The sequence below is a fragment of the Lepidochelys kempii genome, chromosome 8 (genome assembly GCF_965140285.1).
Source record: "Lepidochelys kempii isolate rLepKem1 chromosome 8, rLepKem1.hap1, whole genome shotgun sequence".
In the NCBI taxonomy this organism is placed as follows: domain Eukaryota; kingdom Metazoa; phylum Chordata; order Testudines; family Cheloniidae; genus Lepidochelys; species Lepidochelys kempii.
Window position 1 is genome coordinate 22311374 of NC_136387.1, and position 27477 is coordinate 22338850.

Below are 27477 nucleotides of genomic sequence, written 5' to 3' on the forward strand. Positions count from 1 at the left end.
AGAACTAAGGCTAGATTTAGCTGAGGGAAGGATTGTTTGTAAATCAGATGCTGCTCTGTGGATGATTTTCTATACCTTGATACCATAAAGATGTGAGAGCCTAATAAGCCAAAATTAAACATTGTGACAGGGTCAGGCCAGATGGCTACAAGAGAGTGGTCGAAGGTAGATACATTAGTTCCAGGTTAAGCAGGTCTCTTTTCCCTGGGTAAGATAACAGAGACTATTCCAGAACAGTCAGGAACTTTCTAGAACTAATTAAAGCAGGCAGGCTAATTAGGACTCCTGTAGCCAATTGGGAAGCTGCTAGAACTAATTAAGGCTAATCAGGACACCGGCTTTAAAAAGGCTGTCACTCCAGTTAGTGAGGTGTGTGCATAAGGAGCTGGGAGTGAGAGGACGTGATGCTGGAGGACCGAGGAGTACAAGTGTTAACAGACATCAAGAGGAAGGTCCTGTGGTGAGGACAAAGAAGGTGTTGGGAGGAGGCCAAGGGGAAGTAGCCCAGGGAGTTGTAGCTGTTGTGCAGCTGTTCCAGGAGGCACTCTGGACAGCTGCCGTCCACAGGGCCCTGGGCTGGAACCCGGGGTAGAGGGCGGGCCAGGGTTCCCCTCCAAACTTCCCAACACAGGAGCTTCCACCAGAGGTGAAGGTCTCTGAGCTGGTCCCTGACCCACATGGTGGATCAGCAGAAACTGTGGGGATTGTTCTTACTCTTTTTTTCCCCATGCTGGCCAGTGATGAGGTTATCTGAGTGAACGGCAGATTTGAGCCACGAAAGTGGCCAAACTGAGGGCTGCTGTGAATCTCTGAGGCGAGCAAAATCCACCAATAAGCACAGGACCCACCAAGGTAGAGGAGGAATTTTGTCACACTGAGAAACTATCCGGCAGAATGATTTGTGTAACTACTATACTTAGTCAAATGGCTTTATCTTCTGTTTCAAGTCAGAGGTATTACGGTAAGAAACCCTTTTCATACCCAGTGCTTAGAACGCAGTCCCAGAGGAGGCGTGCACCAGGATCCAGTGTCTGTGCCTGTTGGTTTCTTTAGAGAAACCAGTTTGTTCTGTGGCTGTCAGACCGGACTCTCTGCTTGTTGTTGAAAAACAAGTGATGTAGCCAATGCAGGTAGGGGGTGAGGAATCGGTGTGTGTTTGTGGCTGGAGTACGGTGGAGAGAAACGTCATTAGAGCTGGCTTATTAGAACAAGCTTAAGGGCTACTGATTAGAGTTGAGGGGCTAACCTGTGTGAGAGCTGAGTGACAGGGCCATAAAGAGATGCTGGATAAGCTGGCCCCTCAGGGATGGATCATGTATTTCTTCCAGGCAGGGGCTGTATGCCTTTTGTGTGCGTACACCTATAGCAGCATCCCTGCAGGGCCCTCCTGGCTTTTGCCCCTGCTGGGCTGAGAAAGTCACACAGAGACCTTTAGGTGCAGTGCCCACCTGGAGCTTTTATTTACCCCACCACCTTTCCACCAGACAAGTAATCCCCTTCTTGCAGTCCACCGGCAGGAGAGAGGGGGCAAGCGATCTCTCTCTGCTTCCCCTCACTGCCTTTCCTCTATTGCAGCTCCCCTCCCCCCCCCCCGGCTTCTTCCCCTGGGGCTCTTATCCAGCCCCAGCCTGATGAGGCAGCAGCAGGTGGTCTACCCAGCTCCAATTCACCTCCCTTAATTGGAGCTGGAGTGACAGAGGGTTGGTCTGTCACAACACCAAAGGGCACAGAGTTGATGCTCAACAAATCAACAATCGGAGGTGAGGTGAGCACTAAATGATAGATCGTGTTGTGAGCTATAAAGATACCACAGTGATGGGCACAGCATTAGAGAAAGAGCGAGAGACAGTGACAGTCCTATGAACTGGCAGAGCCACAAAGAGGCTGCATTGGGCCAAAGCTTGGCAATTGCCTTTGGGGGTCAGCTAATTTTTGTACCCCATAATATTTTGCCCAGTCCATTTCCCATTCCCTGACCCAGCAGTTCTGCCTGTGTTATTTCCACTCCCCATCTCCCTATCAGGTTTGGTTGGCTTTCCAGGCAGTAAGCAACCTGCTTTCATCCAGCAATCTGCCCAGCTGGCTGGCTGGCTGCCAGAGCCTTTTCTGCCATGGCTGTGTCTGCCTGCGCAGGGAGAACGTAGCTGGCTCAGCTGATCTGACTCTCAAGGGGACTCTCTCTCTCTGTCCCTGTCACTGTTGCCAACAGCTTGGGGAGAGCATGACAGTGACCGAGAGGAGCTGGGCCCTGCTCAGCAACATGCGCACACAGCTGAGTGGGCTGGTCCCTCCTGCCCGTGCAGCACACAGCCAGTTTATCATTAATTTCCACAGAGGCAGCCTAAGCAGCAGCAGCCGCCACAGCCTGCGCCAGGTGAAGCTCCCAGAGGCCAATTCCTGACTCACGGGCAGGTAAGAATGACAAACTCTGAAATGACCCTTGCTTTGCTGCCACTGGAGTTATGTGCAGACAGGTGGTGAGGCCCTGAAAACGTGTGTGGTGCGTTAGCAGAGTGCGGAGGATCTGGCCTCTGCTCAGCAGCTGCTGTCTCCTGCGCAGGAGGGTTGCGTATCCAAGTTGGAGATTATGTACCTTCCAAGGCCTGCCTGTCTCCTTCCGGCACAAGAGCTGGTGCCTATGGGAGAGGGAGGAATGCAGGCACCTGAGAGGAGGGCTGGAGTCTCTGGTTTAGAGCCAGACAATCTGTGTCACCACCGCTGAGTCATACCAGCAGCAATGATAACGCTTTGAGTTTCTGCAGCAGCTTTCACCAAAGCGCCGTGCAGGTGGCTCAATAATGTGTTATCCCCACTTGACAGATCGGGAAACTGAGGCACAGAGCAGTGAAGTGACTTGCCCAAAGTCAAACAGCTGGTCAGTGGTGGAGCTGGAAATGTCTCTTGACTCTCAGTCTCCTGCTTTAACCACTAGGTGGGCTGGCTGCCCATGAGACTAAACAAGGACAGGCTCTGGTGAGAGGCAAGAGGCGTGTCAAAGCTACACACTCCGGTTTATTCCCGAGACAAAGCTGTGATTTTTAAAGGCATTCTCACTCAGACCATTGATTGGCAGCTGTCAGTCAGGCTTTTGTAGCCCAGTTAGAAATATTTCTCACCTGATCCATTCATTCTGCCCCCTTCCTAGATTAAGAAGCTGCAGGGTACTGTGTTCGAGTCACAATTTCACTTCTTTCCCTCGTTTTTGGCTGGGGCCCTAGAAGCAGGTTTTCGTGTTTAAGTTCGGGGAGGGAGTTTCCACAGATCTGAAAGAAGTCCTAGCAAGAATGAGCTGAGCTAATCAATCCCTCCTGCAGGCTGCATTTCCCCCCGGACAGCAACATGCAGAACTGGGACCTCTGGAAATGAAAGATGTCCAGAGGAGAGGCATTGTGGCTGGCAGGACAGATCCCAATGGAATATTGTTTAGGGAGTTGTCCAGTCACTTTTGAATGATTCCAGGGAGGGGCCTTAATAGGTTATAGTGCGGGTGCTTATGTGGGTACTGTTGGGATCATTATGGTTTGCTGAGCAGTGACAATGCACTCAGTGACATGGATTCCTCCCAGAGTCCCCTGCTTGGAGTGACTGGGATTGCCATCTCTTGGAGTTTGTAAGAGAACACTGGAGAAGGCACTGAAAGGGTGTGGCAGGGCACAGCTCTTCATTGGCAGGGGGATGGACTGGGTGAGCTGCTATGGTAAAATTCTGGGACCCTGTGCTAAGTGCTTTCCAGACATACAAGCAGCGTCAGTCTCTGCTGAAGGAAGCTTCCAGCGAGAGACAGTTCAGACTTGTCTGATGCACAGGTGATGACAGCAGCCTGAGGTGGTGCAGGAATCTGAGTCTCAGAGCTGGGAGACTCTGTGGGAGAAGTGTAATTAAGGCAGGGTAGGAAGAAGAGTAAGGGTGTATGGGCGGATGGAGACAGCTCCAAGCTTGCAGAGTGCTGGAGAGCCAGGTAGTTGGGAGGTCAGGTATGGCAGCTACCGCTCCGGGTGAAAATTCTACCACCATGCACTGGAGTGAGATTCACCCATAGAATATAGTAGCAGTAAATCACTCCAGGGCATGGCCACAGGGTCGAATATCACAATGTTCCTCCTGCCACAGACACTGCCCTCCCTGAGGGTAATGATATTCCGGTGGTATCGACCCACGTGTGATATGCCGATGTTATCCCTGGAGCTTGCCTGGCACTGGCTGAGTCTGGCAGATGCTTCTGTGATTGGACACTGGTGTGAATGAGAACATGTGCAAGGGCTCTCAATCGTCATGAAAGAAAATCCCAGAAGTATAGTGCTGCAAAACTGGCCATGTCGGTTAAGTGTGGGGCGGCTACCTTCTCCTAAAGTAGCACATACAGACAGATATAGATGGGCCGTTCCCTACTGAAACTCTGCCACTCATAAGAGTTGTGGAAACATCTGAAACACTAGGTGCTACAGAGAGTGAGGCAGTGCAATCCCATGAGTAGGCTGTAAACCAGCTCAGAATTCTAGTCCAGTGTCTGTAGAACCTCTCTTTTGATCAGTACCTCCGGGCAAGAAGAGCATAGATGTTAGCATCACTGCTGACTGATGGGCTCTGGGGGAGCAGAGGAGAGAGGTAAGCCAGTCCGCAGCAGGACTGGACAACCAAACATCTCCCATTTGTTGGAGAGCGCACACCAGAGGGCTTTTCTGAGAGCTGGACTTTCGTGGGGGAGGCTGCCACATAGAAATACTGTCTCAAAGCTACGGATGGAGAAAGCTCTGTGTTGTGCTAGCTTAATCCTTAAACCTCTAGCATTTTCCAGGCTGCCCTTCCAGGGGGATGCACAGGAGGGTGTGTTTATGTGCCCGTAGTCCACAAAGGGTGATTAATAATTGAGATGAGGATGATATTTGCACCCCAAGATCTCAAAGCTCTTTATAAAGGGGGATTAGTAGTATTATCTTCATTTTATTGATGGGGAAACTGAGTCACAGTGTGGCAGAGTGACTCACCTGAGGTCACACAGTGAGTCAGTAGCAGAAGCAGGAATAAAACAAGCTCAGGAGGTTAAATTATTTATCTGGGTGTGAGGGTGGGGCAGGCAGATCAGAGAAGAGCAGCGAGCGATGACTATGAGTGAGGCTAACATGGGACCAAACACCCACTAGTATATTGCACCCCAAAGCAGGATACTCCTCTCCCGCCCCCCCCCATAGGTGCTGGAACTAGGGGTGCGGGGGATGCTGCAGTGCTCCCTGGCTCTAAGTGGTTTTCATTATATAGAGGGTTTACACTCTGGTTCAATGGCTCTCAGCACCCCCACTATACAAATTGTTCCAGCAGCCCTGCTCACCCCTGGACCAGTTCAGTTTTAGGGATCATCATATTTAGGGTGAGGTGGTAATTCAGCCCCTGAGCAGGCTGGTGAGGACCTTGGAGCAGGAGGGGCTGGTTTCACGTTCCTTTGGAGCCCCGAGCAGGGATCAGCTTATTAGAATCAGGCAGGTTAATCGCCTGGGGTCCCTGTGGGAGCTTGGGGCATCGGTGAACCTGTTTCCTCTGGTGTTTCTATTCCTGTGGCAGCTGTGCGGCAGGGAGAGACTGGCAAGGGGAAAGATGTTGAAACCTGGTTAGACAGATGAGCTCAAGCAACAAACTGCACCCAAACCTTAGGGAGCATGCCTGAGACACCAGTATGCATCCGATGAAGTGAGCTGTAGCTCACGAAAGCTCATGCTCGAATAAATTGCTTAGTCTCTAAGGTGCCACAAGTACTCCTTTTTCTTTTTGCGAATACAGACGAACACGGCTGTTACTCTGAAACCTGAGACACCAGTGAGATACACAAGATAAAATGCGCCCTTGAAAACTGGTGGGATGAAAAGAGTGTGGCGCTAGTAATCATTCAAGTTTAACTCCTGGTCTTTTCCCTTCCAAATACAGGCTTTGAGCAAAGGCAGAATTCTTTTAAAGCAATTGAGTGGGATTTTAAGTGGCAACAAACTATCTAAATAATTTCGCTTTGGAGCTACTATCGGTTGGGTGGTTTGAGAGCACACCCAATAAGAGCATTACATTTCAGTTTCCACTGCACCTCTCTTCTCCTGCCAGCACATCTGCACCCGGCCCTAATTTTTCACTTCAGCCTCCTATTTTGCATCACCTAGCACGCATCTCTCCCTTTGGGGCCAGTGCTTTAATTATTGCTTCAGAAGCCTTAGGTATTTTCGTGAAGCTAAGCTGTAGATTGGAGCTGACGCAGATTGGAGCTGTTTATCCCATTCCAGGCTTCCCGCCCTGTAGTGATTTTGAGTATATTGCTTTGCCAGTTCCAGTGCTGTGTCTTCCCCCCTTTAGTTCAAAATGAGCAACATACAGAATCCAGGATGGAAACTATGTGAGTTAACTCCATTTATTCCTGTTCTCTGCAGGCAGGGAGGAACTCAGATAGGCACATTCTAATGTGAAAGGAGTGCAAGTTCCTGATAACGCTCCTCCTCCTTCTAATATCTATAACAAATGAAAGTTTAGCTTTTTTTAAACTCACTCCCCCTACTACACATGCCTGTCTGAGAGCCTGATCCCAAGTCAATGGAAATAGAGCTGGGAGGGATTTTTTGACTGAAAATTTTTGGGCAAAAAATGTTAATTCTGTGACACTGAACATTTCACAAATTCATGTCAAATTCCCTGAATTGTTTTGGTCAGAATAAAACTTAAAACAAATAATTCAGGAAAAATCAAAAAAGTTTCAAAAGTGTCTAAATGAAACACCTTGATTTTTCAATTCAACAAGATTTTTCATTTTGAAATTTCCTTTAATTTTATTTTGAAACATTAAAAATATTAAAATAAAAAATATGCTGTAAATGTTTTGCTGGCCCAAAACTCCGCACCCCGCAACTTTTAGATTTGCTGAAATTTTTTTCAAAATTAGTTTTCCATTTAACCCAAAACATATTTTCCCCTGATTTTTCAGAATTGTCAGCAAACCAAAAAATCTGCCCATTTCTAAATGGCAAGACTCCCCCTGGACTTTGAGTAAAGCTCTTGAGCTGCAGGCAGTATTTCAAATGGTTAGAGTTAAAGTGAAGTTGGAAACCGTACAAAGAATCCCAGTCCAAAAGGAACATGCAGAAAAGAAGCAAAGAGTAAAAGAAGCACCATTATCTAACACTCATTGAATGGAATAGCCCGAGGTCCCTGTACTTTGGATTTCTGGGCCCAGGTTTTCAGGCAGCTTAGGTGCTCATTTGCAATTGAAAATCTAATTTTTTCACACACATCTACTGCAACTGCACATGCAGGTCAGATAACTATGCCTGCACATGCAGCTAATTATCTGTTTGAAGGTGCATCTACCCAATCCATGCATGCAGCCACGGTAATTGTGCCCATAAATCTGGTGAATACCTTCCGGCATATTTTGTGTCTAACCTAATTGAAAATCCAACCCTTGGGGTCAGTGAAATCAGCACTTTATGGCTATGTACAGCTTACTCTCAAGCCTGTTTTATTTCTCCGTCCTGCACTCACTATGTGGGGCTGGAATAATGTTTTTCAGTTTTCTCCTGTTCTTGCTGCAAAGCCAAACCCTAAAGTGTAACTTTTTTAATCCCTGAATTGTAATCGGTTATTGTTATCGTGCCAACGCCTGAGCATCAATATCTCTTCACTGGACTGAGACAGCACTGACTGAGATCCCCACATTTATTGCCCATGGGCCACAAAACAGCCATTGAGTGATAATGACTTTGGGTTGCTACCAGTTTTGGCTGGATGAAAAATGGAGACCTAGTGGCAAAAGGTGACTCAGTAACACTGAATCAAAACATCTGCCTTTATTATAGTCCTGCATAAAGCTGCTGAGATGAGTCAATTGCAGAATTGCTCTAAACTGAGCTCTCTGCCTCTCTCAGAGCCTGCTGCTGACATGGCGAGCTCCAGCTCAGATGAGCCGTCTGCTAAGGAGACACCAGGAGCTGAGTGCCCCATATATGAAGAGGTGATATGCCTTGACAGAGCAGAGCAGAACCAAAGACTGGCAGTGGAAGAGCTGATCAAGACCGAGGCCAGTTATGTCCACACCATTGAGCTGTGTGTGTGTGACATTCGGGTCCACCTACGGCAAAAGCAGGTGAGAGCTAGACTAAAATCTCCCAATGGAGATGTCAGTCACAACGTGGGGAATGTTCTGTTGGTGTTGGATTGAAATGGGAGCTACTGTGTTTCCCCTTGGTATGAGCCAAGCCTGTTCCACTGTACAATGGAAGGGCTCTTTTAACCAGCCTCTTCCACAGGAGAGAAGGTGGGGAGGGGTCTAACCAGTCCTGGAAGATTGACATCCAAGCCCAAAAGTGAAGCTTCTTAAATTCACGGAGGCAGAACCCTCCACCAGCTCCTCAAAGAGTGACCGTTACCCTGGAGGAGTTTTGCCCCATAGAATTACCTGTGACATGAGGCGACAGATCTTCAAAAATAGCCACTGAACTTGCACCTTCTTACCCATTGAGATTTTCATGTCTGCTTTTAAATGCACAAACATCCAGAGTGGGGCACGCAAAGTGCATTTGCACAATTGAACTGAGGACATGCAGTGCAGTTTGAATGCCTAGCTCTGAACTTCTGCAGGGGTACAACTAGATGTGGAAACCTGTGCATGCAGCTGGAGCTGGTCAAAATATTCTAAACAAAACGTTTCCCTTGACAAATGCCATTTCATTGACACTAGAATCTTTTTTTCAGTGCGTGGTGGGTGGGAAGGAAAGAAAATATGAAAGACTGACTCTGATTCTATGGGAGTGTTTAGGATGCTGGTCTAGGATGTAGGAGACCCAGGTTCAAGTCCCTGGTTTCTATCAGGCCAGGCTATAGAGAGCCAGAGTGTCTCACTCTGTTAAACTTCCAGAGGTCTCATTTACATTCTCCATTGAAATGGTTTTTTTGTTTTTTTTTCTTTCATTTGTTGTCCCCCCTAATCTTTTGACACCTGGGTGCAGAGGCTCCTCCCCTTTGGCTGGGGGCGGGGCAGCTTTAGATGTGGGCGGGCCTGGGCCTCCCCATCCCCAGAGCCTCCAAAGGTGGAATGTTACCACATTTCAATACCTCTAAATGTTTTGTGAAGTGGAATTGTTTTCCAGCCAGCTCCATGTGCAACTTCTGAGGACGGCTTGAAGGATGCACATGCTGCTGCCCGGAGGCTGGTGTCTAGTGTGGGACTGAATTCATTCTGATTGCTTGTGGCTTCCTTGTGCCTTTCAGCTGCCTGACATAGACCTGGAAGGGCTTTTCTCTAACATAGATGACGTCCTCTGTGTCTCCAAACGTTTCCTGAAAGGGCTGGAAGCAACAGTGAACCAGGAGCCTGAGCAGCTGCTTCTGATCAGTAAGTGTGAAGGTGGCAGCGAGCAAGGCTCTGTGTGCCAGGCTGACGCTGAACTGATACCGCTGATGCCTGGCAGCAGCAGGGGAAAAGGGGCTTGCTTCACCTTAACAGCCGTCACCCTTGTCTTCCTCGGCACTCTTGATATCCAAACATTTACCGTGGCAAAGCTGTCTGCGGATCTGGCAGACCCAGCCAGCCTCATGCCCATGGGCAGCAATCCAGGGCAGCCTGAGTTGTACTCATGTCCTGCTTCTCCCAGGAATCCAGAGCCTGAGGGTGAGGAATTGTTGGGTCTTGTGTGTTAATCTCAGCAGATTGCACAGAGCTAGTGAAATAATCACTGACAGCCTAACCCTGCAGGATACATGCTGCATGAGGCACGGGATCGGACCTGCCCATGGAAGGGTTGGGGCACAACAGAGTCAGGTTAGGATAGGGTGCCTGAGGGGCAGTGTTGCCCATTGCTGGGCTACATTTGGCTGGGGCAAGGCCTGGTCTTGTTTGCTCTCCATCTCCTCATGTTCCCTGTTCCCCAGTTTCCAGCAGGGTGGAGAGGAGCCTCCTGTGACTTTGAACGTCTCTTACTCATCTAGTGGGGAGAGTGGAGACCTCAATCTCTGCACTAGCCTTCAAAGTCTTCCTCCACACTGTCCCCTGCCAGTGTTCCTCAGCCGCAGCTTGGAGGTATCTCCCTCAAGGGTGCCTCGCTGCCATATCCATTCAGTCCTTGGTCTCTCTTTGACCTGCTGGCCAGAAGGCTAATGATAGTGCTGGCACTGTGTGCGCTGAGGACGCCCCTCCCTGGGGAATGGGGCTGGCTCCCCAGCGTGACTCTGTCTGGTAACTTTGCTGCCCAGGTGCCTTGTTCCAGGAGTTCAAAGAGGAGATGGAGAGCATCTATAAGGTTTACTGTGCCTGCTATGAGCAAGCCCTTCTGCTGGTGGAGAGTTACAAGAAGGACCCGAGGTTGCAGCAGCAGATTGTGGAGACCCTGAATACGATGGTGTAAGTGCTGTATCTGTTCCCCAGCTCTCTTGGTGAAGCTAACTATGCTTTGGCCTGAATGGCACTCTTTATCCAGGATGGACTGGGCATGCCTTGGAAGCACATTCAGTTTACACAGCTGGCTGGACTAGCTGGATGTCCCTGTCCTCCTGACCAGAGAAGCTGCTGCTGGGGGCACATGTCCTCAGTCAGCTGGCTGGATCATGCACCCTGAAACAGGGGTTGGTAACCATCTTTACACTGCAACCTCCTTCAGCCCTCTGGCAAAATTATGCATCTCTGTGTCCCAGAATCCTCTGGTCCAGTTGCCATGGTGCTTTGTAGGAAGCACTGTGAGGACTGGCCTGTGGTTTATGGACATTCCCAAGGTATGGGGAAGACTCATTTGCAAGGGACTGAGTAATTCTGCTTCAGCAGGAGATCGGAGATGAGGAATGGCGATCGCTCACAGCCACCCCAGACAGCTACTGATGCTCCCATGGGAAGCTGTGACCCAGGAACCGAAGTGTTGTCCTGATAGCACCATTCCCCTTCCCCCTCATTCTGGTGCAGGTGGTCACAGTCTTCTTTAGAGATGAGAGACCAGCCTCAGCAGAGGCTGGATTTTCCTTTCTCCTCTGGGGTATCTGTCTGCTCGGCCATGGTGTTCCAATTTGGAGAGTGAAATCTCCTTCCAATCTGGGGTCACGGGGAGAGGCTGCCCTCACACCCCAATAATTCACCTTCTGAACAAAAGTGGGGTCAGGGGCCGTGTCAGCAGGGAACGTGCCTAGGGACTGAAGAGGATGAAATGAGGTTTGGGGGGCAGCCCTATGGCCCTGCACTGCCTTAAGGGGTGGGGGACCCTGACTGCATTCTCAGTGCCTCAACCCCTGTGTCTGACCATGTGCTCAGCTCCTGGTGGCAGATCCATCCTCCCTCAATATCACCCCCCTTGGGCCAACTGAGAAACCACCTTAACAAGCTCTGAAGGGAGACCCATCTAGTCCTACTGGACAGAAAAGGACGTTGGAATGGGAACGGGAGAAGGAATAATTGGAGGTGTGTGGAGGGGGCCCCACCAGCATTCCGAGAATATCACTGCTGTCCCCAACACACGTGACGGACGGGGGGGTGTTAATCTGTTGACAGGGAAGGATCAGAAATGCTAGGCCTTGCTTTGTGCTGCATTTGCCTTGGACCTTGGTCCCTGTCTTGGACCCTTGGCTCATCCTTCCAAAGCTGGACAATAGGCAAGGCTGATAACTGAGAGAGCATCTGCAGTTTGTGCCTCCTCCCATCCCCCAGCCAGCAAGTGGGGAAAACATCACCCACAGGCGGAAAGGGGCCTGCCAGTGGATTGTGAGATGTCCTCAGCATGACCTGGGGCAAGAGCTGACATGGGCTTGCTGCTGACACTCTCGCTGCCCTAGTCGCCCTATTAGGTGGAGCACTGATAGGAGGGGAAGCAGTTGCTGGGGTTTCTTATGCTGTGCCTCCATGGATCTTGTCACAAAATCTCTAGTGAATGGTGCCTGCCACGCTGCTGGGAGGAAGGCTGGTCAGCCTGCAGCACTCATTCTCTGCTAAAGGCAACTAGTCACTGTCTTTGTCTCCCTTTCCCTCTCTCTGTCCCCAAGACAAGAATCAATCCTAGGACCTGTTCACTAAACAAACGGGGCACTGTGTAATGAAGCAAGGAAATCCGTCCGCGGCTGGCAGTGTCCTTCGGGTCACTCCCTGACTGGTGCTGGCAGAGACAGTCATCGCAGTGGCTTAGCACAGCTCTGAGGGATGACGGTTCATGGGCGTTGCCTGCTTCCCTTTGGAAGGCTGAGATCAGGGCTTCATGGCCTGGAAATCCCTGAGCACCTGACAGTGAGCTCCCCAGCACAGGAGGCCAGGTCCTCAGCTAGTGTAAATCAGCAAACCTCCACTGCAGTCATTGTAGCTACAGAGAAACTGATTTTCAGCAGCTGGGGAACTGGCCATGAATTTGAAGAGAAAATGGGAGCAACGGTACTGCCCATCTGTGATGTGCACAGAGGATCCTCCCCACTGTGGTGTCCTTTGGGGGTGGGAGGGAGGGCTGCTACACAGGTCACATGGATTCAGGGGGTGGATGCAATTAGCCTGGGACCTTATTGTGAAACGGAGTTTCTTTGAAGGTGATCACCCTCATTACATCACAGGTGTCTGATGCCCATTTGCCCCCCCTTGCCTCCACCCTCATGACTGGGTACATCTGAAAGCTGAGGGGTCTCTCACCCAACTGTGGACAGGAAGGAAGGGCTTAAAGCCTTGCCCGAGTTCAGCTGTACTCAAGACCCTAATCCTCCCCATTCGCTTCTCATGCAGGCCACACACGGGTGCCTCAGACCTGAGCTTCTTCCTGGTGATGCCAGTGCAGAGGATCACCAAGTACCCACTGCTGCTGCAGAAGATCCTGGAGAACATGTCAGCCAGGGACAAAGCCTACGCTGCCCTGCAGAGCGCAGCCAGCGCCATGCTTGAGATTAATGCCAACATCAATGAGTACAAGAGGCGCAAGGAAGTAGGTGAGGAGGAACTGGCATGTTAAAGGCCTTGTCAGAATGACGGAGGGTCTGTAAAACCCAAGATCAAACTGAAACGTCTTGACTCATTGTTATTCCATTGAAAACAGTTTTTAGTCTGGCTTTAACCTGCAGTGGAAGAACTCTTCCTTTCTCCCACCCTCTGTTTGTCTTGATTGTAAACACTTCCAACACGGACAGTCTCTAGCAGCATCTAGCACAGTGGGGTCCTGATCTCAGTTATGCCCTCCAGGTACTAGAGTAATATTATTACTATGCTAATACTACTCATTGCAAAACAAACTGCCCTGTGTAGGGGATCCCTGAAGTGAAACTGACTAAAAACAATCATGAAACTGACCAATCTGTTGTCCCTCTCAGAGCTGAGAAAAAAAAGAGGAAACAACCCTCCCCAATGGTACCAAATAAAAACAGGCTTTTAAAATACTTTCTGATTTCTTTTTCTAAATTATTTGTATTCAACCAAGCAATTCACCTTGATACATTGCAGTGGTACCTAGCGACACACACATTTCTCCAGCCGGTCACTTGTGCCAGCACTGAGTCATACCTTAAGTTCCCTCTAAGCTGCGTGGCCGTGCAGCTGCCTATTAAGCCCGACGCAGGGGTTCAGAGCTGCGGCGGGGAGAGGCGCCCCTCCCCACCAGCCCCAGCATGGACCTGCTGCAGCGGGGGGAGGCACATCTCTCCCCGGCCCCAGCACGGACCTACCCCAGACTTGCCATGGCCGAGGGAGAGGAGCCCCTCCTTCAGGCCAGAGCCTACACCCCGAGCCAGAACCATCACCCCCACACACACCCCAACCCTCTGCCCTGCCCTGATCCCCCTCCTTCACCCTGAACCCTCTGTATCTGGCCCCATCCCAGAGCCCGCACCCCCAGCCAGAGCCATCATACACACCCCTGGACCTCAACCCTCTGCCCCAGCCCTGAGCCCCTCCCAGACATCACCTCTATATTCGTGCACATAACAAAATTAATTCCGCACATGGACCTAAAAAATTAGAGGAAACACTGCATACCCATAGTGGTTTGCACACATGAAACCACATTGGCCTTTCATGTCTGAATATTCTACTCTGTTAATGGTTTGAGTTGTCTTTCTCTTTCCACTAATCAGTCTGATTAGTCATGTTACATTTCCTACAATCCTTTCTTTGTGTTTTACTATTCTTATGACTATTCCTACCTTATTTCTTATTATTCTTTGTATCCCAGTAGCACCTGCAGGGACCAGGGCCCCATTGTGCTAGCTGCACAAACACAACTGCACACTTAGCAAGAGACAGCCCCTGGCTGGAGAGCTTCTAGTCTAATTCAAATGAGAAGTGTGTGTCAAACTATAGGAGGCAAGGAGGAGGGTAAGAGTGTCCAGGGGAGAACTACAGGAAGGAATATAATGAAGTAAGCAGGTAGGTCATTTACAGCTTCAGTTATACTCTCTTCCCTTTATGAGGGGTCAGTGCTCTGCATTTGGGCCCCAAAGAACTGAATGAGATGTGATCCCCCGGAGGAACCCAGGCTCGGAGGTTCCTTGATCCCTCACCTGTTTATCTTCCTCCCCTTCTGTCCTGAGGCAGCAACCAAATACAGCAAGGTCGAGCAGCTGACGCTGCGGGAGCGCCTTGGCCGGCTCAACAAGCACTCCATTGCCAAGAAGACCATGCGGTTGAGCCGGCTCTTCATGCATGAAGCGGGCATTGTGCCCAAGGTGAGGCTCCTGCTCACATCCGGCTCCTAGTAACAATACAATGTGTATATGCTAGTGACATAGGTAGGAGGAAAACAGTTCAATCAAGGGCAGCAGGAGATGGGTGCCGCTTCCTGAAAGCACCTGTTTTTCACAGGTGGCCTTTCTGTGGCTTAACACTGGCCATCACGTGTATCTGCAAATGTGATGTGTGAAACATGGGTGAGCCACACTGAGGTCTTATCAACACTGAGGTCATGTGATCCATGCTGATATCATGTGAGATACTTAAGTCCTCATGTGACCTACCTGTGGTCATTTATCCTAAATTTAAAGCCTGGCCTAGTGATCTGAGTTCAAGTATCAAATTCACTCTCTTGATCCCCTGGTGAGCAAAGTCTTGGAGCATTGTAGAGGCAGCTTGCTCAGCTCCTAAAGGTTTAGGAAGGGAAACAAATCCAGTGGGGTGGACCCTTCCTGCAGGCTGTGGCTAGTGCGTTCTCCCAAGTCCACTGAAGGCCTTTCTATGCCCAACCTCTATCCTGCATGCATCCCTACCACCAGGCAAGTACATTCTGGGCAAAGTTCTGGGCCTGTTGAAGCCATTGGCAAAGCTCCCAGAATTTCACCCTCTGTGTCCACCAAGAACTGTCTATATTCCAATCCATTTGGTGTTGCAATCCAGTCCATTCCACAAGACAGCAGGAGCACTGTGCCTGTTCAGACTAGTCAATGGACCAATTTCCTGTCCAGGAGCCCACAGTATATCTTCTTCCCATTGACTTTCAGACAGAGGACAAAGAATTTGACCGTCTGGAGGAAAAGTTTCAATTCCTGGCGTCTGGTGTGACTGAGCTGAAGGAGAACGTAACCTCTTACCTGAACAATTTACAGGTAAAGCCCACTCATCCCATAATACCTGGGGGTGAGAGACCTACAGAGGCATCCTGGGCAAGCTCCTGTGGATGGCTCAAGCACCTTCAACTCCACCTGAAACCAATGAGAGCTGAGGGTGCTCGGCACCTGGCAGAATTGGGGCCGTATTTCTGATGGGTGAAATCCACCCCTGTGCAGAGGGCTCACAGAAGGTGCAGAGGGGTCATGTATGGTCTGTGCATTGCTTAAGTCCCCAGACTGAGCTGCGATTGAAACAATGCCTGGGCCTTGTACTGATTCTCTGCCCAGAGGTGAAGTTCACCCCATGTGAGGAATAAATAAAATAATAACTGCACCATGTTTAGAAGACACACGGTGCTATAAAAGGTCCCAGGGTTATTCAGGCTCTGAAATCCCCATGCTGCATGAGAAGGACTCTTTCCAACACTAAGGCTGACACATTGGGAACAAGGACACAGGGTGACACAGTGAGCTAGTGCCCTGGCTTTCCTCCTTTGAAGACCCGATTTGCTTGCTTCTCAGCCTTCCCACCAGGTGGCATCTCTCTGTGGGAGATGGCCTGGGTATGGTGGCCTGCCTTCGTCTCTAGATGCAGTGTTGCCAGGTAGATCCTGACAAACTGCAGGGCGCTCCGAGAAGAGCATCCAAAAGGCCCAGCGGGCTGGAGGGATGGACTCGTAAAGAGCAATGAGAAGTGCTAAACAGGCTAGGCTAAGAGAGGAGGAGAAGGGGCCGAATAGCCCTTTATAAATACAGGAAGGGCTTAAAGCCCCATGAAACTCAGGAATTCTTTGGGGCTGGAACTGGGAGGAATGGGATGAAATTAAGGAAAGGAAACATATTCTGGGATGCCAGTGCCATGCTAGTGTGCAGAATAGTCTCCCAAGGAAATGGTGGAAGCCCCATCCTGTGGGACTTTTGAAACTAGCCTGGAAAAAGCCCTGGAGAACAATCCTGCCTTGGCCCCAGGGTGCTGAGCTGGATGCCCTGAAAGGTCTTTACCATCGCTACCGTTTTCACACCACGGCACCAGGAGTCAGGGAATAGGGCTGAGCACCCAGGACAATAAACTCAGTGGTCTGGCTGGGCAGGGCTGTGATCAGACGCAGCCTTTAGAAGTGCCTGAGGAAAGGAGTGTGTCCCATCCCTGCCTGAGGGAAATCCTCTGGTAAATATTAATAAAAGCTTGAGATGATGTGATCTCCCGCACAGAAATGACCTGATCTCCTAATGCACCATTTGGCAGGTTGGCAGCTCCTTAATCCCTCCAGTCTGATCCTCCTTATTCATCTGCACATGCCGTCCCTCAGCCACCAGCAGACGGCCAAATCACTATTTATAAAAAACCCAGACCCCAGTGCGGCTCAGAGGTCTCAGACACAACAGCCACCTCAGTGGTGGAGGGGCCAAAGATACCTCCCCCCATCATCTTCGCTGCTTCTGGTTCCCACCTTTTCAGTAGCAATGAGGGCCTGAAAAGGGAGCTGCATTCCCTGGGACACGACCTCCTCCTCCTCTGGTGGAGGGTGGGGGAGAGCAGGAGTGCACCTGGGACAGAAGAGTCATTAGCTCAGTCTGAGCCAAGAAAGCACCTTCTGCCAGTACTCCAAGGCAGCCCAGGCTGGTGGGAACGGCACATGGAAGCCCCTCTTGAGTGGCCTGGTGACTATTCCTCTGAAGAGGAAGAAAACCCATCCAGCTGTGAGAGCAGGGAGTTCGGCCCCTCAGCAGCTGCCCTCAGGCAGGGATCCTTATGGCTGAGTGGGTGGTGCTCCCATCTCTGGGCCAGAGCATTATGGGTTGGATTCTCCCCTCTGGACTGAATGCTGCCGTTGAAGGGCAGCAGTGGGCCACTGCACTGACAGAGATGCTGCCCATGAGAGGAAAGGTCGAACCAAAGCCTCTAGGAGCTCAGGCTGTCCCTCTAGGAGACCTGGGACATCTGTTTTGCCAGCTCCTCTCCCTTTGCATGAGTCCCCCAGTCACGGCCTCCCTGGCAGAGAGTGTCAGCTAAGTCCTCTGTGCAGCATGAGTGTTCATGTTAGCCACGCTGCCTGAGCTCCAAACACTACATGCCAGGGAGTACGAAAGCAGCCCCAATCATACTGCTCCAGGGGAGAGTGCAGCAGCCCTGGAAACTTGACAACAAGATCTCAAACCAAGTGGAGGTTTGGGTTTCTGCAGGGTTTCTTGTGGTCACTGGGCTGCGGGCACCTGTTTGTTACTGTAGGGTGGCTCTTGCCACGTGGTTTGTGCACCCTGACCTGGGGGTCATTCCTGAGCATTGCATGCACAAACTGGTTTGCTACCAGAGAGCTGCTTGGAACACTGGTCTACAAACACTGCTTTGGTATTTTAGGATAACTTGGAAATACCAGGCTGAAACCATTGGTTTGTTATTTTAGGTAGCTTGGGAGAATCAGCCTGAGTGCACTGGTTGGATACTGTAGAATGCAGGACAGCTGCTGTAGTTTTTATTCTCAAAGAAAAGAGGACAGGAGCTTTGGGTGGAAGAGATAATAAGTGCCTGGAGTTTACAGAGGGCTGTAGGAAAAGGAGTAGGTCCCATTCTGAGCCTGCCTTCAGGGAAGGCTGACATTGCCCTGGGCATCTCCCAGGTTTTAACACACATGGACAATTCTAGGGTTCTCAGCCCCTTTCCCCCCCCCCCCCCCCTCTCCCAGGTCTTCCTCCTTTCCAAACCACAGGAGTGCGAGCTGGAAATGGAAGGAGCTGCTCAGCAGTATCGCCGCCTGACGGGAACGCTCTGTCGCACCATCTTCCCGGAGTTTGTGAGTGCCACCTCACCCACATCTATGTGGGCAGGGAGCCTAGCGCTGGCCCTGCAGGTCCCACCCCAGGGCTGTTCTCATTAGCTTACAGCAGGCAGTGAGGGCAGGACTGCATCAGAAGAGAGGACTGTGGGAAAGGCAATTACACTGGCTATTTGACTTGCCTCCTGAACGGTACTCCATAGGGAGCTCCATCATGTGCCTCAGCCCCAGCCCTCCCACCACTTCTAGGGGTTCTCTGACTCCTCCCTGCAGTCAGAACTTGGGCACCTCACTCAACTATATGTTCCCCCACCCCTCTAGCACCCTGCCTGTTTCATTCCACGATGGCTGCTTATCGCCTGGGGACTCAACATCCTCTGAAGTCTGCTCTCTGTCTTGTGCCCCACGCTGCTCACTGCTGCAGTTTCACTGGCTCAGAATGAGGTGGGTGGGTGGCTCTTAGTGTCCGAATAAACATCCAGGGAAGGATGCCTGTTGTGTCTGGCTACCGGTGGAGAGGTGCCTGAGAAGATACAAACCATGTGTGGAGTCTGGTGGGATCATAATGGGAGCTTCCTGGGGTCTGTCGGCAGAAGGCCTCCTTGGTGAGCCCAGTGGAAGCTTCCCTTACGTCAAGTCAGTAGGAGCCAGAAGTTGCTCTCTGCAGACATGACAATTCCCTTCTCTCATGGCTGCCAGCCACGCAGGAGAGTTGGGCGCTAATGCTCTCCTCTGTGACAGGCCTGGAGAGCCTGGAGTTCAAGGGTCCCCCATGCTGTTTCTGATGTTCAGGCTGGAGCACTGTGCTGCACGGCTAGCAGATCTGGGGACATCAGGATTTCACTGGGGTGCTTCTGGGTTCTCTCCAACAGAGGAGTCAGCTGGACCGGCTGGTCTACCAGCCACTCTGCAGCCTGTCAGAGACTCTGAAGGGACCGCAGCAGCTGATCAGGAAGCGCCTGGACAAGCTGCTGGACTATGAGGAGATCGAGGAGAAGAAGTGTGAGATGGGCAACGTGACCTACGATGAGGAGGCCACCATGAACACCTACCTTGCCATCAACACCCTACTGGTGTCCGAGCTCCCCACCTTCAACCAGGTGGCCATGCAGTGGCTGGGGCAGATACTGCGCTCACTTGTGGCCCTTCAGAGGGACTTGGCAAAGCAGGTGCTCCAAGAGGCTGAAATAGAGCTGGCCCAGGTAACGGAGACCCATGGGTGCGTACTGAGCTAGCATGAGCTAGAAGCTCTTGTGCCTGGCCTCAGCTGACAGCCACACACCACTAAGACCCACAGGCACGGGGTTGGGGGGAGCACCAGGAGAGGTTTCTGCCTGGGTAGCAGCAGGCTGCTTTCCTCCCACCCTGACTCTCCACAGGCAGATGCACCGAGCTCTCCCTGCAGGCTGCACTTTTATTTGCACGTGTCTATTTCCCTTCTTCTTTGGGTGGGCTGGAGTGGCTTCTCCTAGACTGCTACGGGTGGCCCTACCCCCTCTTGGGGAGTTCCCCATGGTGGCTGAGGGTTACTATTAATATTTGAATTGTGCTAGTGCCGAGGGTCCCCGTTGTAGACCTGGACCCCACTGCACTAGGTGCTGTACAGATGCAGAACAAGACGAGAGTTCCTGCCCTGAGGAGATAGCCTGATCAAGCCAGAATATTCTTGATCTCCTAGGTGCCCTCCTCTAAGTCCTGACAGTATCACTGACCATTGAACACATGGGGAGGAGCTATGATTCAAAGTCAGACAGGAGCATCTTGTGTTGATGAGGGGGACTTGAGAGATTGTTCCGGTTTCTTGAAATGTAGAAACTCTTGTTCTCTTTGGGTTTCTGATTCCCTTTCCTTCTGTTTCTCCTCTTCCTGAGACCCTTCCCATGGATTTCTGTCTGCACAGCCCTTCTCCCTTGCGATCTCTAATTCCAGTGTGTCTTTCTACAGCTACCGCATAGCCACATCCCTCTACCTACTTTCTGGAAGATGGTGAAGGACACTTTAAGCCAGTCTGGTGCTCAGCTTAACTCCTTCTGCCAGAAATTTGAGACGGTCATGCCGAGCCCTGTGGTACAGGTAGGAGCAGGGAGGAGCCAGGCACCTCCTCCCATCAGATGGCTGAGAAGACAGGAAAAAGAATGAGGAGTACTTGTGGCACCTTAGAGACTAACAAATTTATTTGGGCATAAGCTTTCGTGGGCTAAAAACCCACTTCATCAGATGCATGCAGTGGAAAATACAGTAGGAAGATATATATACACAGAGAACATGAAAAAATGGGGTTGCCATACCAACTCTAACGAGACTAATCAATTAAGGTGGGCTATTATCCCAGCAGGGAAAAAAAACTTTTATAGTGATAATCAGGATGGCCCATTTCAAACCCATTAGTTGACAAGAAGGTGTGAGTAACAGTAGGGGAAAAATTAGCATGGGGAAATAGTTTTTAATTTGTATAATTACTCATCCGCTCCCAGTCTTTATTCAAGCCTAATTTAATAGTGTCCAGTTTGCAAATTAATTCCAGTTCTGCAGTTTCTCATTGGAGTCTGTTTTTGAAGTTTTTTTGTTGAAGAATTGCGACTCTTAGGTCTGTAATTGAGTGGTTGAAGGAGGTTGAAGTGTTCTCTGACTGGTTTTTGAATGTCATAATTCTTGACGTCTGATTTGTGTCCATTTATTCTTTTGCGTAGAGACTGTCCAGTTTGGCCAATGTACATGGCAGAGGGGCATTGCTGGCACATGATGGCATATATCACATTGGTAGATGTGCAGGTGAACGAGCCTCTGATGGTGTAGCTGATGAGATGAGGTCCTATGATGGTGTCCCTTGAATAGATATGTGGACAGAGCTGGCAACGGGCTTTGTTGCAAGGACAGGTTCCTGGGTTAGTGTTTTTGTTGTGTGGTGTGTGGTTGCTGGTGAGTATTTGCTTCAGGTTGGGGGGCTGTCTGTGAGCGAGGTCTGGCCTGTCTCCCAAGATCTATGAGAGTGATGGGTCGTCCTTCAGGGTAGGTTCTCGATCCTTGATGATGCGCTGGAGAGGTTTTAGTTGGGGGCTGAGGGTGACGGTTAGTGGCTTTCTATTACTTTCTTTGTTGGTCCTGTCCTGTTGTGGGTGACTTCTGGGTACTCTTCTGGCTCTGTCAGTCTGTTTCTTCACTTCAGCAGGTGGGTACTGTAGTTGTAAGAACGCTTGATAGAGATCTTGTAGGTGTTTGTCTCTGTCTGACAGATTGGAGCAAATGCAGTTGTATCTTAGAGCTTGGCTGTAGACAATGGATCGTGTGATGTGGTGTGGATGAAAGCTGAAGGCATGTGAGTGAGTATAGCGGTCAGTAGGTTTCCGGCATAGGGTGGTGTTTATGTGACCATTGCTTATTAGCACTGTAGTGTCCAGGAAGTGGATCTCTTATGTGGAGTGGTCCAGGCTGAGGTTGGTGGTGGGATGGAAATTGTTGAAATCATGGTGGAATTCCTCAAGCGCTTCTTTTCCATGGGTCCAGATGATGAAGATGTCATCAATGTAGCGCAAGTAGAGTAGGGGCGTTAGGGGACAAGAGCTGAGGAAGTGTTGCTCTAAGTCAGACATAAAAGTGTTGGCATACTATGGGGCCATGTGGGTACCCATAGGAGTGCCGCTGACTTGAAGGTATACATTGTCCCCAAATGTGAAATAGTTATGGGTGAGGACAAAGTCACAAAGTTCAGCCACCAGGTTTGCCGTGACATTATTGGGGACAATGTTCCTGACAGCTTGTAGTCTATCTTTGTGTGGAATGTTGGTGTAGAGGGCTTCTACATCCACAGTAGCCAGGATGGTGTTTTCTGGAAGATCATAGATTCTCAGTATTTCACAAATGAAGGAGAACATCCCATTGGGAAGCAAGTGAGGTTAGGGACAGCCAATGGCAATGCCGATGCCGAGGACTTTGCAGCAGCCATGCTACTGGTTTTGACTCCTTGACAATGGTTGGCTGGTAATTGTGGTGAGCCATGGAATCCTCCACATCAGGTTACAATGGCCTAGGTGGATCCCTTAGCTCTGGAGACCCAGCTTCATACCCTGAAGCTGATCAGATGTTTTACTGCAACTGACTGGAGTCCCTACCCTGGCTGACACTGGTCATGACATAACCCCCAGTAATCCAGAAAGTAAACACACTCTGAGGGTAAGATCTCATAGTAGGGAACATTTTCTGACTCCGTTCTCCCTGTGTCTTACTCCCCATTAGTCTCTTAGCCCTGCTGAGGAGCGCAGGGTCCTTTCACTTGTCAACAAACATGGCCCGGACAAGCTCTACCAGCTGACAAGCAACATCAGTGGCAGCAAAGATCTGGACCTGACCCTGCAGAGGGGACAGATAGTGGCTCTCCTGCACGAAATGGACACCAAAGGCAACACTAACAGATGGCTAGTGGATGCTGGAGGTACTTGCAAGGACTACAGGAACCTTCTCTTTTTCCCTGACACTAAAGGTTCCTCAAGCCAGCGTAAAAAACAGAAGGGAGAACTATGTTCTGACAAAGTAAAGTGCTCTGGGTTGGTGAACTGTCCCAAGGGAGCCTTCCATCTGGGAATTTCTGGGGAAGCAGAGACTGCTCGGCTCTAGGGCTGTATCTCTTTTCTCTCTGGAGCAACCTTACTGAGATCCATTCTCCTTGACTGCTCACTTGTGGGTGGAATACATCAGAGCTTTGCTGGTGGAACTCACAGGACAGAGCTCGATGCACTGAGAGAACAGAAGGTTGTGAATTCTGTTCCAAGTGTGTATTTTGGAGATAGGCCTGAAGCAGAACCATTTATCTCAACCAGCCTGAACTTCCTGGAATTGGATGAAACAGGAGCTAGATGTGACCCTCCCCTGGTTTTGCCAAACCCAGATCCACCCCCATTTTTGCCCAGTTCTAATATGTCTGTAGCCACAGGCCATTACACATAGTGCTCAGGTTTTGCCACATTGATTCCCCAGGGAGCATTAGTGATGTGCCGCAGCCTGGTCCCCTGTGCTCAGCAAGATCTCAGAATCCCTTTGTGGTGCTTCACAGTGGGGCCAGTCAGCCAGATAGCAGAGAGGTGCAGCAGCAGAGCTGTGCAGCCTTGCACTATGCCAGGGTGTTGCCAGAGTCATCCCTTCCTTCTTCCCCTATGCTTGAATCCATCCACAAAAGAAGAACAGGTAACTGGTGCCCAGCCTGACTGAGTCTGTGTGTCTTACAGGTCACCGAGGCTATGTCCTGGCTGGAAAACTCCAACCATATCATCTGGTCCAAAGTCAAAAGCCCAGGATGCAGATGCTGGCCCCGGACGCTGGAGCTGAGAGAAGACGACACTCTTACACCTTACCCGAAACACCCAGGCCACAGGTCCTCATCACCCCTCCGGCTTTCCAGGTGGGTGTAGAGACACCTGCAGGCACCTACGTTTGTTCAGTCATTACACCCACCTCTGTGCGTATAGCTGCCCTGGGCACATCCAGTACCTGCACACATATACAGCACAGGAGTGGGGGAAGCACTTACAGCCAAACTCACAACATGCGCATGTGTATACTCGGCCATGTCTGTAACCACTTCTAGGGAAGCTGTGAACGGACAGCACAGACTGGATCCGTGGCCCATCCAGTTTGGTATTTCCTCTCTAACATTAACCAGTGCCTAACCAGTGCAGAAGAAAGGGACTTCCTCCATGTGCAATTGACTACTGTACAATGTTCTAGCTAGAGGAAAAGGCCTCCCTGACCCCTGCAATGATCAGAAGATGCTCAGAAAAGATGAGGTTTGATTAACCCTCTGCACAGACCACTGTAAATGTCCTTTTGGCTTGTAACATTACACTGTCCCTTTGTAAATCCTGGGTGCAACATTTAACTCTGACGGTCTCATCACTCAGAGAGTGCGGCCCAGGGCAGTCATGGCTTAAATGACAGTAATTAACTCCTTGAATTCCTCTCAAAAACAAACAGGTAGCCAGTGCTTCTGAAAATCCACACCCATGCACACCTCTCTGAATTGATAAGGCCTAAATGAGTAGGATTCTTCCATTCATCTTCACTTTAGCCCCCATGTCCTGCTCCCCTTTGGATCTTCTTTCCAATGAGGAAAAAAGAAAAGGAGTACTTGTGGCACCTTAGAGACTAACCAATTTATTTGAGCATGAGCTTTCGTGAGCTACAGCTCACTACATCTGATGAAGTGAGCTGTAGCTCACGAAAGCTCATGCTCAAATAAATTGGTTAGTCTCTAAGGTGCCACAAGTACTCCTTTTCTTTTTGCGAATACAGACTAACACGGCTGTTCCTCTGAAACCTTTCCAATGAGGGTTTTCTGTACCATCTCCTTGCCTTTTCCAGGTGGTTGCGGGTTATGCATTCACAGCCAGGAGCCCCCATGAGGTCAGTCTGCAGGCAGGGCAGCTGCTGACGGTGCTGGAACCTCACGATAAGAAGGGAAGCAAGGAGTGGAGCCTGGTGGAAGTCAATGGACAGCGGGGCTACGTACCTTCCAGTTACCTGATGATGGTCCCCACCCAGGAGCTGGGGGGTTGGAGCTTGCCTGCTTGGTCTCTACCAACTCAGCAAACATAGTTGCAGAAACAATGTTAAGGAATGAGTGATTCACTCCCCTACCCACCCCTCTCCCCAAAGAGGCTTGGCACATGCAGTGAGTAAAGCTGGAGAATGAGCTGGCAAAGAAATGAAGAGGCCCCACTGGACTGAGAACGGGAAGGACAAAAACTACTGACATAGAATTTTGCACAGGGAACTTTGTGTGCGGGAAAGTGTGTGTGTGTGTGTTAGTCTGAGGGTGCCTTTTGTGTTGTCATGGAGGAGGGCATGAAGGTGTGAGGGTGTGTTTGTGTCTGCAACATCTGAGCCATTAGCAATTCTCTTTGAAAAGTCATGGAAGATGGGAGAGATTCCAGAGGACTGGAAAAGGGCAAATATGGTGCCAATCTATAAAAAGGGACATAAGGACAACCCAGCGAATTACAGACCAGTGAGCTTAACTTCAGTACCTGGAAAGATAATGGAGCAAATAATTAAGCAATCAATTTGCAAACACCTAGAAGCTAATAAGCTGATAAGTAACAGCCAGCATGGATTTGTCAAGAACAAATTGTGTCAAACCAACCTAATAGCTTTCTTTGACAGGGTAACAAGCCTTTTAGATTTCAGAGTAATAGCCCTGTTAGTCTGTCTTCGCAAATAGAAAAGGAGTACTTGTGGCACCTTAGAGACTAACCAATTTATTTGAGCATGAGCTTTCGTGAGCTACAGCTCACTTCATCGGATGCATCGGAAGCCTTTTAGATGGGGATGAGCAGTAGATGTGGTATATCTTGACTTTAATAAGGCTTGTGATACTGTCTTGCATGATCTGCTCATAAACAAACCAGGGAACTACAACCTAAATAGAGCTACTATAAGGTAGGCGCATAACTAGTTGGAAAATGGTTCCCAGAGCGTAGTTATGAGTGGTTCACAGTCATGCTGGAAGGACATGACGAGTGGGGTCCCGCAGGGATCAGTTCTGGGTCTGGTTCTGTTCAATATCTTCATCAGTGATTTAGATAATGGCACAGAGAGTGCACTCATAAAGTTTGCAGACGATACCAAGCTGGGATTGCAAGGGGTTGCAAGTGCTTTGGAGGGTAGGATTATAATTCAAAATGATTTGGACAAACTGGAGAAATGGTCTGAAGTTAATAGGATGAAATTCAATAAGGACAAATGCAAAGTACTCCACTTAGGAAGGAACAATCAGTTGCACGCATACAAAATGGGAGATGACTGCCTAGGAAGGAGTGCAGTGGAAAGTGATCTGGGGGTCATAGTGGGCCACAAGCTAAATATGAGTCAACAGTGTAACACTGTTGCAAAAAAAGCAAACATCATTCAGGGATGTATTAGCAGGAGTGTTGTAAGCAAGACACGAGAAGTAATTCTTCCGCTCTACTCCGCGCTAATTAGGCCTCAACTGGAGTACTGTGTCCAGCTCTGCTGCCACATTTCAGGAAAGATGTGGATAAATTGGAGAAAGTCCAGAGAAGAGCAACAAGAATGATTAAAGGTCTAGAAAACATGACCTATGAGGAAAGATTGAAAAAATTGGGTTTGTTTAGGCTAGAGAAGAGAAGACTGAGAGGGGACAGGATAATAGTTTCCAAGTACGTAAAAGTTGTTACAAGGAGGTAGGAGAAAAATTGTTCTCCTTAACCTCTGAGGATAGGACAAGAAGCAATGGGCTTAAATTGCAGCAAGGGTGGCTTAGGTTGGGCATTAGGAAGAACTCCTTAACTGTCAGGGTGGTTAAGCACTGGAATAAATTGCCTAGAGAGGTTGTGGAATCCCCATCATTGGAGATTTTTTTAAGAGCAGGTTAGACAAACATCTGTCAGGGATGTTTTTGATAATACTTAGTCCTGCCTTGAGTGCAGAGGACTGGACTAGATGACCTCTCAAGGTCCCTTCCAGCTCTATGATTCTGTGCTTTATTAGAAGCCAGGAAGGGCTGTGGGTGCATGTTGTGCCCCTTTGCTGTGATTCACTGGAGTTAATAATATTGAGAAGAATGTTCCATTCAGCAGGGAGAAAGAACCCAGCCGGAATCTAAAGGAGATCCAATGTTGACCTCCCCTGACGAAGGGAGACCTCCAGACTGAAACGGACAGCTGTTTGGTGGCCTCTTTGAAATGTATCTGGGACATGAGGACATGACTAGCAAACACATGTCCACATCCTGAAAGCACCCATTACAACTGGCAAGGACTGGTGCTCTTACTAGCCATCTGAGCAGAGAGGCCAAGGATCAAATGAGCCCTGGAGACTTAGGGGAAGTCTGCTCAGCTGCTGCCCTTGCTGCCCATTCAGTCGCATGGGCTCAAAGTCCAGCACCTTTGACTCACACTAAATCCACTTTAAATAAAAAAGACATGGCAATGGCTGCTATGTTTTAAAAGAACATTCAAATTAGCAGTGTGGCCTAGTGCATAGAATGCTGGAATGGAACTCAGGAGATCTTGGTTCCATTCCCACCTCTGCCACTGCCCTAATGGGTGACCTTGGGCAAGTCACTTCCCCTCCCCTTGTCTCAGTTTGCTCAAATGACCTCCTTTGAGATGTTCTGAAGAAAAGCTAACAATGACTACTAATACTATTTAATACTGAATATTATTCTGACATGTCCTAGATACATAAA

The 27477-nt window shown here is 49.7% G+C and overlaps 1 protein-coding gene across 2 annotated transcripts; it reads left to right on the forward strand.

Moving 5' to 3' along the window:
• Positions 1-2133: 2133 nt before the first annotated feature.
• Positions 2134-27477, forward strand: ARHGEF37 (Rho guanine nucleotide exchange factor 37). 2 transcript variants are annotated; one of them, XM_073355845.2, is made up of 13 exons: positions 2134-2412; positions 7893-8110; positions 9235-9358; positions 10216-10363; positions 12701-12900; positions 14498-14628; positions 15397-15501; positions 18189-18296; positions 19151-19480; positions 20223-20351; positions 22512-22707; positions 23498-23670; positions 24630-27477. In XM_073355845.2, the coding sequence occupies exons 2-13, from the start codon at positions 7907-7909 to the stop codon at positions 24861-24863; spliced, it is 2082 nt and encodes a 693-aa protein (XP_073211946.2). In that variant the 5' UTR covers positions 2134-2412; positions 7893-7906; the 3' UTR covers positions 24864-27477. The 2 variants fall into 2 exon arrangements, with proteins under 2 accessions (XP_073211946.2, XP_073211945.2); XM_073355844.2 differs by lacking the exon at positions 2134-2412 and having other exon boundaries at positions 7844-8110.